General features: G+C 31.1%; 1 protein-coding gene across 2 annotated transcripts in view; it reads right to left on the bottom strand.

Moving 5' to 3' along the window:
- The window catches only part of LOC106470885 (proto-oncogene tyrosine-protein kinase ROS-like), a 64,224-nt gene that overhangs the window by 19,848 nt on the left and 31,343 nt on the right, over positions 1 to 13,033 (bottom strand). For both annotated transcript variants that reach the window (XM_013931460.2, XM_022399525.1), the window contains exons 19-24: positions 12,538 to 12,704; positions 11,767 to 11,942; positions 11,394 to 11,526; positions 10,828 to 11,090; positions 8,275 to 8,544; positions 7,586 to 7,779 (exon numbers count right to left, since the gene is read on the bottom strand). In XM_013931460.2, coding sequence (XP_013786914.2) covers positions 7,586 to 7,779; positions 8,275 to 8,544; positions 10,828 to 11,090; positions 11,394 to 11,526; positions 11,767 to 11,942; positions 12,538 to 12,704 — 1,203 coding nt within the window. The remainder of the gene's footprint in view (positions 1 to 7,585; positions 7,780 to 8,274; positions 8,545 to 10,827; positions 11,091 to 11,393; positions 11,527 to 11,766; positions 11,943 to 12,537; positions 12,705 to 13,033) is intronic.

The raw sequence follows: 13,033 nt of genomic DNA, 5'->3' as shown, positions 1-13,033 counted from the left end.
TATGTATCAATCCCTACTTGTCTTTATAAAATTTAATACAATTTTATTATACTCGTTACAAATATAATTCATACGAATTTAGATCTAAAGTAGCACAAGAGCTACATTCTCAAAATGTGTCTCCCAAAACAAACAGCTTAACAGGAAATGAACTTTGAAAGCTGTGATAGAAGCATCTGGTATGTTACAAAAGAAAGTATGATATGACACTGAAAGAACTTGTGTCTTCTTATGTGCCTATAATAATTCCTGATAATATTTATTGGCATTTTTCCAATGATACAACACTTCCAAATTCATAAAAAGCATGTTGCAAATGCTTTTTAAAAGATTTATGGTCACTGCAAGTTACAGCTAAAATGACAAGTTAAACACTAACAAATTTAAGAAAACTGCTAAGTTAAACTCTGCATACTATCAGACTAATATTCTGAATCTATTCTATAAGGAATTATCATCCCTGTACAGAATAGATTCCAATAAAAAATGACTCCATCAAGACAAAACATCCACACACATCCAAGGTAACATGTCAGTCATTCTACATGATGCAAATACAAACAAGATCTTGTATTATGCTACTTGTTAGTCATCTTCTGTATATTTCTGTACCTTCAGGATGCTCAAACAGGCCCTAAAAATTTATCACTCACACATGGTTAATGAACTTTGTAAAACACATAGATAGGAAGGGGACAACAATAACCCTAGTCTATTACTCAAGTTTCCTACAATGAAAATTGAACTATAAAGCAACAATTTTAACCTTGTATTGTTACCATAGGTCTTATCTTTAATTCCAATTTCCAACACAATTTTAACTGTAAAAACACACTTTAACATTTATTCCTGCAAAGAAAATTATAATATTCACATCTTACTTTTGCTAAAACCTGTTCTTTTCCATTAACTACTCATCACGATGCTGTATAACTGAAATGTTAATTCCTACATAATTTCATCTAGATTTGATACATCCAAACAGCTTAGTATCTTCGTTTAAGTATTTTGGTCCTTTCACTATATTTTATTATCTTTACAATATGTGAATACAACTTAAAACATTTATAGTAAATGAATTTTTATATTTAATCAATTCCAATGTTTTTGTCATTACAAATTCTGACAGAGATGCCCACAATTAAAACTTCAAATAGAATCCATTGTAAATATTCATCTACTTTACATTTATTCTATCCAAATCAACTCTGAACGTTTCACCAAGATGAACAACATCACTTAAGTTTGTTACTCATTAAATTACTTGTTACCTCATTACTTTGTCCTACCCTAAGTGTTAGCCACTCAGTTACTCTTGCTTCATATATAACTACCTAATGAACTTGATATTTTTCCCATCATATAATGTTTAACTATTTATTTGTTACCTCATTCTCAAGTCCACTTGATTGGTAATAGCCTTACTGACATGCACATACATACATATAAATATAGATGAAGAATCAAACACTAAAACTGACAAGCACATTGTATTCTACACAGCTTCATAGTGTGATGTCATTTGCCACTTTTTCTGAATATGTAAATCCAGATTTACATCCTTCAATATATTGTTTTTCCTATTTTTGTCACTAATGTTTGTCACTTTCCTAAAATCATGCCTCATGTAACAGTTTGATTTTTAATTAAACCAGATCATCTGTAACTTAATGGAAAAATAATGCAAAACAACTACAGACACAATGTGTGACCATTTGTCTTTTAGTCTTACTTGGAAGTATCTATTACTACTTTAAATGTGTTGAATCTTTGTTATAGTTTAATAAAACTAGAGTGTGGGTGGACATTCAATAAAGCTCAATCTAAAATTATAAAATTTAGTATAATGCACTAATACAGTATTGTTTAATTTAACAATTGAATTCTATACTCAAAATTTATTAGGCTGTGTAATGTTATTAGAAAAACTAAAAAGTATCAAATGCAAGCAAAACAGTTGTTACATAGTGCTTGAATAAATACCAAATATTCATTAAGTTTTGTTTCATTTAGTTATAAATTTAATATCATGATTATATTGTAATTCGATTAGCTCATTTTGTGGGCAGTTAGTATTTCACACATATGATACGGTACTATCAAACCAAATATACTTACTTTTCATAAATATTTTGAGCTTCATAAAAACAGTATACAATTTTTGTTTAGTAGAAGTTACAAGCAATTATTTTCTTTGTAACACACACGTTTCCTGATTTAAAGTCACAAATTTGTGAATACAGATTTATAGTAAGTTAAGTAAAAGTTAATAGTTAACAACTAAACAGGTATATCACTGAAATTGAGACTAATAGTTACCTTTCTAATTGTATCTTTTTCTCCATTATGAGTACTTGTAATTGCTGCTGCTGAGATTCTCGTTGCTTGGTAACAGACTTCAGTTGGTTTCGAGAACCTAAAGCCTGGCCAAAAGATAAATAAAAAAATTAGTAAAAGAAGTATAAATGTGAATAATTACATATAATTTATACCAGTATTAGAAGTAAAAGCAAATAAACAATTCATTCATACATGATCTTTCTAAAGTGTCAAGTCTTCTGCAAATATTCACAAGTCATAAAAATCACTGTTTTACAATGAAGTATATGTGGAAATATTTTTGCATGTTTCATTTTTATAAAAGTCACTGTTATCTGTGACTGTGCGAGTACAATTTGCAGAAGCTCCAACTCTTCAGTCTGCCAGAGTAAAGTAAATTTTAGGGATATGAAAAAGAAGAATTACTTGTATCAAAATTGCTCAAAAAGTTAATTCCACATTGTATTTATGTATCAAAGGCTATAACAATGCCCCTTGCCTGAAAATGAGCTTATGAATGATCTTAAAAGCTTGTGAAAAATATGTGGAACTGCATGTAGCCTAAAAACATAACTTTAATAAACCAAACTAATACAGCACTAGATAGAGATGTAAAAGCTTTTGGGGAAACAGATGTGATAAATCACCATAATAAGGCTGATGATAATTGAAAAACATAAGACATAACTGATCAAGTTCACATTTTCATCCAAAGATTCCAAACTTCAAATATCTTATTCTGATGTACAAGGCCTTCTGCTCTGTACCAGACCTCATCTATGTTTGTTTGAATTTCGTGCAAAGCTACACGAGGACTATCTGCGCTAGCCATCCCAAATTTAGCAGTGTAAGACTAGAGGGAAGGCAGCTAGTCATCACCACCCACCGCCAACTCTTGGGCTACTCTTTTACCAACGAACAGTGGGATTGACCATCACATAATAATGCCCCCACGGCTTAAGGGCGAGCATGTTTAGTGTGACAGGGATTCGAACCCACGACCTGCAGATTGCGAGTCAAGCGCCCTAACCACCTGGCCATGCTGGGGCCCAGACCTCGTCAGCTTCACTGGATTAAACACCAAAAGTTCCAGTTGAAACATTTAAATTATCAGTCTTGATGTGATTTTAAGCATGTCTATTACCCCAAAAGGATTCATGCTTTTCCAGCTTTGACATTCCGTTGAATTTGTTTCCCAAATAATAGAAGTTACTATTATTTACTTGAAATATACATTGAGCAAGCTAATTATGGCAAAACTTAAATTATAATTAATTTTTTGTGAAGTTTCATCACATCTGTTTCCTTGCAATTCAACACAATTCTCAGTTCTAGTGATATACACCACTGAATTACAAGTTTTACCTTCACTTTTGCTTTTTCAACTTCCTTCTCCAAATTGTCAACAATTTGTATGAAACCATCTACTATTTTCTGAAATTCTGCAATTTCTAAAGAAAACAGAGAAAAAAAATTTCAATTGCACATCCAAATCAAAAGAACAAAGTTAGTAGTATTATGTACACAATAATCAACAAGTCTTGTATTATGATGGCTACTGAAAGATTAAAAGGTGTATACAATCAGGAAAAAAAATCAACACTATTTCTGAGATATAAAGATTCACTCAAAATTTACCAGGTATTATGAAAGTGGTAGCTAAGAGCCGAATCCTCACCAAAAGTATGTGTGAGAAATGTCTATCAGGTTGTGTTTAGGGGTATGATACTGTCACAACTGAATGCAACATACTGGATAAATCCAAGCAACTGTAAGTTGGTATAGATAAGTGTATAAGACCTCATGAAAACATTGTCCAGCCGTTGTGCATTGCCAAGCACTGGGATGTTAGTTCTCAAAAGAATAGCCTAAGGGTAAAGTCTGCCATGAAGCTGCATTACACAGTAACCCATGGGGAATGCAAAGATTATTCTACTGTGGACTTTTAATGACTCAGACAACACAATTATGGACATGCAAGTGACTATGAACTGTAAAATGAGCATCATCTATCCATAAAATGTATCATAGCCAGACTTCATTAACTGCAACAAGTGCTATGAACTCCAATGCAAATGCTTTTAGAGATTCATAGTTGTGCATTTTTAACTCCTGAACATGTCAGATGGGATGAAGGTAATACATAAAGCTTCCTGCACTATTAACCATGGTAAACATTTTGGTCACCGTCCCCAGCATGGATAGATCATGCAGCAAGCATTTTTCAGTGACATGGAGAATCTCCACAACAGCATCCATCAATCTATGTGACTGCCCTAATCTCAGACACCTGCTAAACTTCCTTCACATAGACCACATCTAATGTTATTCCTGCAGTGCTGCCTCAGTATGGTGCATGTTAAGGTATGGCACCACAATATTATTAATTGCTCCAAACTCAACATTGTGTTTTACTTTCCATTACTAACAACAGAATAAAAGTTCTGTTCTATTTTTACTGATTTTAATAAATCGTGAACTCCATCCAAGATTAAATAATTAATGTTTTATTACATTATCGAGAAAATGGAATAAGAGTTTTAAAGGACATTCTAGCAATAACACATAATGAAATGCAATTAAAAATGTTATGTTTTCTACCTCCTTTCATGCATAATTTGCATCTTCCACAGTAAATATTCTGTGGGTGTTCTTGTAGGCAATTAGCATAAAAACTATTAAACAAGCTATTAAAAAATTCTAAGTGACTGCATGCTACTGTACAAAGCACTAATGAATTCATCATCATCTACAGCCCCTTAAGTATTCTTCAGCTTTTCTCAAGTCCAGTTTAATAATAAAGTAATAAAGCCTTGTATTTTGGCCAGAGCTATACTCAAAACCAAATAAGCATTTTCTTATTACAAATTATAGCTTTTACAATAAGGAAAAATATTTTTTAAAACAGGATGCAACGTTTTGATCACTGGTACAATCGTTTTCAAGTATAAAGAATGATCGCACTAGTGATCTATATGTCGTAACCTTATTAACCATATTTTTCCTTACTATAAAAGCTGTAATTTAAAATAAATGAAATACTTATAATTTGTAAGTAAACTCAAAACAAAACAATTAAAACCAAATAATATATAGTGAACATATTTCAACTGGCCTAGAGGACTTGTACCTGATTGGCTGCTGGACAAGTTAAGCAAAAATTCATGCTAATATTATTACTAAGACCACTCTCATATTGTTGTCCTGATTAATGATATTGCATATCTTGTAGTTTTCTCACACAGTTGTATTACATTGCTTTTACACATTTTTTTTCAGTTTACCACTGTAAGCATAAATTCCACCTAACAAAGAGCTTTTCTAAGAACTGGAATTCTTATGGGCCAACATAACCTTTATATCTCAATGTTTAGTTTGTAAATTTTCTTGTACAATAGCACATACCGACATTTAAATATTATATTAAAACAATTATTGTTCTGAATAATTAAATCTGTCATGTAAAAGGAGATAAGAATAATAATTTATTCTGTCAAAGTGTGGTTCTAAAGTAACTGAATCAGCCTGAGTGTACTTTGACAAAAGGAACAGAGGATATTTTTGAGAAAGAAAACCAAATGGTTACTAGTAGAGCATTATACGACTGTGATAACTCACACCAAAATTGTAAGTAAATTATACACAGAATACTAGTGCAATAGAAGTAGGGAAAGATAGTTTGGCTTGTTAACTGAAATTCTAAAGTAATTGAATAGGCTTAAGTGAACTTCTGACAAGAAGAAGAGAACCATATAGTGTTTGATATCCCTATGATCTCTATAGTGTAAAGAATTTGTTGTACATATGTTAAACTAGTTCTGAATGTATATATATTATTTTAATAACAAGTGGATTGTGTACTGTTCATTTATTGTTGAATTTATCACCAAGTCACAGACATCTGCTGCAGAAGAATCCTTAGCCCAACAACAACAACACATTAAATATTTATACTTATTATATAAGTATAAGACTTTAATTGACAACTGGCAAACTTAAATTTAACATTTGACATGAATAAAAAAAATAGAAACAATTGAGTTTCATAAATCAAATTGCCATGCATGAAATAGTTGAATATTTGACATTAAAGACAGACCATTAGCTTATACATGATTAGGTCATCCATTATCTATATAGTGATCAGTTCAGACTTGAATATTTTGAGTGACATTTGAACCCCATTACTAAATAGTTCAAGGACAATCTTTTGCTTTTGATAGACAAACAGTACTTTAAATGCATTATTGTGTTGTGTGTTACTAATATTATTTTATCTCTTTGTTTTTTCTTTCAGATCAGAAATGAATAAAAATCTTAAACTTGTTCGTGACTCATAATCATCATACTCTGTAATGACTGGTACAATATGTTAGAGTAAGACTAACAGTAGAAAACATTAGGCCTATCATTTTTACGGTAGTTAATTTCACACTGAACTTTTCCTTGCCCTGTAAGTTTACTTTTTTTTGCCATTATCTGTCTGCTGCTTTTGCTTTTCTCACACTTTACTACTTAATTGTCTGCCCACCTTCTATATTCTTGACATCAATGTATTGTACGTGACATTCGATAGTCTCAACATCAATGAATTATTAACAAAACTTCCTACAATCATCTGCTTTTAACTCTTATTATAACAAAAACTAAACAATTATAAAATATTCACTCACAAAAATAAAATAATCAATAATATTTAAACTAAACAGTCTTTTCTGTGTAAATTACATAAAACACTATCCCAGTAATTACTGGGCTTCATTGCAATATTGTTGGTATATTTTTATAATTCTTTTTGTGCAATTCATACATTATTGACCATGAAACAGTCATGGTTACACACAAACAGACGAGTATATATACAATGATTCACCAATGAAAACACACATTCAGATAATTTCCGTTTATGGTATTAGCACATTTATAATGGTTTATCATTCAGTTAACTTGTTTCACACAATTACAAGTTAGTGACTCTTAAGCTTTAAAAATATAAAGTAACAGTGCAATTACACAGTCGAATAGTTTAATATAATTACTTAAATGAACTGTGACAACATCTTTTACCTAGAAAGTGGATCCACACATTCAGATAATTTCTGTTTATGGTATTAGCACATTTATAATGGTTTATCATTCAGTTAACTTGTTTCACACAATTACAAGTTAGTGACTCTTAAGCTTTAAAAATGTAAAGTAACAGTGCAATTACACAGTCGAATAGTTTAATATAATTACTTAAATGAACTGCGAAAACATCTTTTACCTAGAAAGCGGATCCACTTCCATTCCACCAATCACAGCAGACTTTGTGACCAGAGGATATGGATCACTGTAACGACTAAAATCCATTGTCCAGATTGTAGTTTGGTGTTCATTCAAGGAACTTTCTGACCAAAACAGATACCGACCAACCCAATCTAGCACCATGCTTGTACCACCTGGTGGTAAATTGCGAATCTACAACAAAAATGAAGAAGCTTTGCATATAATGTTTTTCAGGGTGCAAAATATTCAGTGCATATAATGCTCCAATTACTTAAAAATTACTTTTTATAAAGTGATATTCAGTATATAATCTTGGGACTAAGCTAGGCCTACTTAAGTATAACATTTGAGGTACATTTATATAAATAAACAAAATTTTGTTAATACCAACATTTAAATATTGAAATTATGAAGAGCAACGGTTAAGAAAGATGATGTAATTATTTCAATACATGTTATATCTTACCTATATTATGCATTAATTTTAATGACACAGAGCTAGAAGCCGTGAAACCATATTGGTTTCACATAGCATTTATACATGTAATATACCAAACCAACCCTAAAATGCATGTATTAACCACTGTTCTCTACTGAAAGGTTGAATGTTGCATCTAACTACCAACAGACATTATATTAAATATTCTAATACTTCATATTACTTATGTATATAACTTAAAACCTTACCAGTCTAGTATTTGTGCCATTCATACTAGAAGACATCAGAGCCCCATTTTCTTCTAACCAATAGATCGCATGCTCCTGTCCCAAGTATACTGCATCAACAGGTTGAGAAACTTTGTTTGAAAGAATACGCTCTTCTTTTCTGTCAATGTCTGATATTTTCATAGCATCTTCCTCTGCTAACAATAAATGTGGCACTGGGTTTTCTTTTGAAGTATTTCCTTCAACAGCTGTACAAGGTGGTCCTTCACCTACTGATGTCCTGGCACTGACCTGGTCATAATGGGGCAAATCAACATTTCATGCAATCAAATACACTGTTAAAACAATAAATCTTTTCACAATACAAATGTTCTACTAGATACCAAAGAGGACAGAAATTAGCACATTTTTCAACTACCAATTAAATGGATGTCAATAAGAACATTAATCAACATTTTCTTACTGATTATTATTATAATACTTACCCTAGCATTAAAAACACAATGTTTTCAGGCTATTACATATTTATAGATGCAAATTGAAAAATTTTATTAGTCATATAAATAAAATATGAAACTCAATTTGTTACAGAAATATGGCACTAATGTTTAAATTACAAAATCATGTAACAAATAAACAAACCAGCAGTCCTCAAAATCAGGATATCACGTCCACAGCAAAAAATTTCACTGTGAGTTAATTAAGACAACACAAAATAAAATGCTGTTGTTCACTCTAGAAATATTCTTCCACTTAAACATGTACACAATACACAAGTGGGGTAGAAGGCAAGCATCCTCACCAAGATAAAAAAATTAAAAACTTGCATTCGGCTTTTATACTGATTAACTACTTTTGGTGAAAGCATAAAATTATAGACAGCTTTCCAAGTTAAACTTGAGGCCTAAACTTTGCCATGTTCTGTCCATATGATATTCAACTTTTACAGAAAGTGAAAATCAAATGATACTAATGAAAAAAAACAGTTGCATTGTTTAATGCTAGCAAAGTCAAGTAAAAGACTTCTAACAAATTTATTTTCAAACATTAATATTCTCTAATCTTCAAATAATGTAAAACAAACTTCTCTTCTGTTTGCTCTGGATGATGTAATATCAAAATATGTCAAACTATTGTATATTTAAAGTAACAAGATTTACTAGATCTTCAAACACAAACTCACAATAATCCAAAACAAAACTAAAAATGATTTGACAAGAGTGCATGACAGTTCTGGATTTGAATCACATTAACAGATTAATAAAAAAAATGTTATATCAATTAAACTAATACAGTGTAAAAGCTACTGAACAAAGAATTATTAATATTTTCAGTGGTTGCAGGAAATATTAAAATGCACATTAGAACATAAAAGTGGAAACTAAATTTGTAATGTTACTTACTTATATATATATATATTTGGGGGGGGGCCTTTACTCAAGCAATGCACATGTATGTAACAAAATCAGATGCCTGGCTTCTTAGATTACCTGTTACAGCAATTCACTAAATTCAGTCATAATAACTGGCATCTCAAGTTAGGTAAAGTATTTGTATTATTAAATGTTCTACTCACTTATCAATAGTTTTATTAACCATGGCATAGCAGCTCACAGAATGGCTGGAGTTTTTTTTCAAATACAAACTTTCAGCTCATAGCCCAGTCATCTCTTGACTGATTTGAGATCTAATTACAGTTTTGGACTCGGGAGGTCAAACACTTTCAATTGATGTATTTGACCATGTCCAAGGTCTCGTAGAGTAATCTATTCTAATCCTGACTAAAAGAATTTCAATTTGAGGGTAGGGTGGTATAGATCCTGATGAGTAATAAAATCGAATCAGGTATACGCACACCCCATGCGTGGTGTTGGTGGTGCATGAAAATATAGCTAATAAAAACGAAACAACGGTCTCATAGATTAATTACTCTAATCCTGCCTAAAAGAATTTCAAGTGCCAAGTCTATTGAGGATTTCCTCTTGTTTTTCTATAAAATATTAATCTTTATTAATATACACAGAAAAATTACATAATTTGGTTTGTTTATTTTGAATTTCATGCAAAGTTACATGAGAGCTATCTGTACTAGCCATCACTAATTTAGGAGTGATAGACTAGAGGGAAGGCAGCTAGTCAACATCACCCACTACTAACTCTTGGTCTACTCTTTTATCAATGAATAGTAGGACTGACCCGTCACATTATAACACTCCCACAACTGAAAAGGCAAGAATGTTCAGTGAGGGGTATTCAAACCCATGACCTGCAGATTGTGAGTTGAGCATCCTAAACACCAGGCCATGCCAGGCCCAAAATTAAATGGAAAACATTTTATAAGTTTTTTTTTACGTTGTATTTGATATTTATCATAAAATGTCAGTTTTTCCAACAACTTTGCTGTATGCCAACACTAAATTTGAGGACTGAACCAAACATGTTTACTAAGAAGCACATACTTTTAAGTAATATGAAAATATTTTATTTTGAATTAGACAGCCCTGGCATCAGAGTTCACTCATCAGCTTTTAAAGCTTCAAGTTGTAATGATTTTAGAAGACTAGAAAGTGTTACCTGGAAAAAATACAAAGTATCTGGTAAGAGTCCCGTTAGTCGATAATGATGCTGGGTGCTTGGAACAAAAACTCTGTTGCACACAGCCAAACTAAGACCATCCTGCATAAACCAACAACTGATGTTATACTCTTCAATAGCACCATTCTTGCTAGCAGGAGGTGACCAGCGAAACTCTGCTTCAATGAAAATTTCATTTTCATTTTTGAGAGGAGAAGAATGGTGAGAGATGTATACACGAGGATTTTCAGGAGCTGAAGGAGCTAGATAAAGGATGTGATAATATATTTAGATTGATACATAACAGTTACACAGATGTACATGAAGCTTCTATAAATTTGGATGAAATTAATAAAGGGCATAAAATTATAAATACAAGATAAGATGTTGTACCCAGTGGTTTGTTAGAGATGAGGCAACTAGATGCAGGGCATGAAAATATAAATAATAATTAAGTATTTAACTGCAAGTAGGAATTCAAAAGACTTGAAGTAGCTTGTTAAAGAATACAAATTTATAAACAAAATTCAAATAGATGTTGTAAAAGATGCAAAAACTCTACTCACCTGCCATTGGTGTATTCAGAGAAACAACAGTCTGTTTAGATGAAGCCCAATAGGTATAAGCACGAACAGCAATATTTAATTGTGTATATGGTGCAAATTGTTTAGTAGGTTTAAAGAAGTTTTGTTGTGTGTCCTGTGAGGCAGAAAAACAATAAAAACAATTATCACTATAGTAGATGATAAAATTCTATCACACTGACACTATTTTACATTGAAAAAGAAGATTAGTAATCAAAATTCTACAATCATAATAAAGATATTTTTGAAAAGGATATTGTTTTCCAGTATGTTTAACATGATTGAAGCATTAATTTATTTGAAGTAATATTACAGATATGGAATCTATTATATATATATTTTTTTTAAAACTTACAACTGCAATGGTTTCTTGTCCACTGTTTATAATCAGGTTATAGAAGACCTGTCCAAAGTTTACATGCACAGTAGCTGGCCAAAAGATCCTGAAGTCATCCCAAGTCCCAGTGATACCAATATCTGTTGCTTTAATCTGGTCTGGGCTAACATTAAGTTTTTGGGGATGTTTGACGCCTAAAATAAACAAACAGAAAGTACCTCCAATGAGATCAAGTATCAAGCTTTTAACCTCCAACAAAAACTAATAGTTTCCACATCACTTCTAACAAGCCCCAACAATTGATTTTTTCTGTATTGATTATTTTTTGCAATATGGATGGTTCAATTTTTTGTTGTTGTTGTAAAAGAAAGTAACTATGTATTACTTACATTTTTGATACATATTATTTTACAAATGTTATCAGAATTCGAGAGATAATGAAATAAAAAATGTTAACACACACACATTTTAAACTGTGTGTTAATGAATTTAACCAGAATACATACTAAAAAATCTGTATAAGAATTTGTATGACATGGCAGATAATTTAGTTTAGCCACAATACAAACTAATCAAATATTAACATGATAAGACAAGCAGTTAGCTTAATTAAAATACAAGTTATCTACAAAAAATGTGTGTGACATGACAGTTATCTAGCTATATCAGAATACACATTGTAAACATATACAAAATTTAGTGTGCCAAAATAAGAACTTTTGTATAAATTGAAATGAAAATAAAATAAAAGTTAGAAACAGTAACAGTATATTCTAAGTATTTTCTTACCTGGTATTGATTTCTTTGACCCATTAATCACAGCTAATGTCCAAATTGTTTTCAACTCCTGTATTTCAAGTTTGGCTAAATTCTGACCATTCAAGTCACTGATTAGTGCACCTTCATTTTCACCAAGCCAGAAAAAACGGTCACTAAGGTAATGCAAAGGTCCACGCCTAAATAAAAATAATAAAAACTATTTTCAAGACAGAGATAACTCATTATGAATATGTTAAATGTTTTTCATACATGATGAAAACTTGCAGTAACAGTATAAACTGTATTTTCCAAAATTCCAGAACTAGATGAAGCTCGTGACACTACCTCTGAAAAGTACACCAAATTTCTTAATGACAATTTAGAAAAAAACCTGATCTATATATATATATATATATATATATATATATATATATACACATAGTAGTAGTAAGTTAGTTATTGTATAGTTACTTACTACGTAGGTAGTAATTACTTAGTTATAGTACTAATAACGAAAGTACTAATA

The sequence above is a fragment of the Limulus polyphemus genome, unplaced genomic scaffold (assembly GCF_000517525.1).
Source record: "Limulus polyphemus unplaced genomic scaffold, Limulus_polyphemus-2.1.2 Scaffold4267, whole genome shotgun sequence".
NCBI classification, from domain to species: domain Eukaryota; kingdom Metazoa; phylum Arthropoda; class Merostomata; order Xiphosura; family Limulidae; genus Limulus; species Limulus polyphemus.
This window is presented reverse-complemented; position numbering and strand designations above follow the sequence as displayed.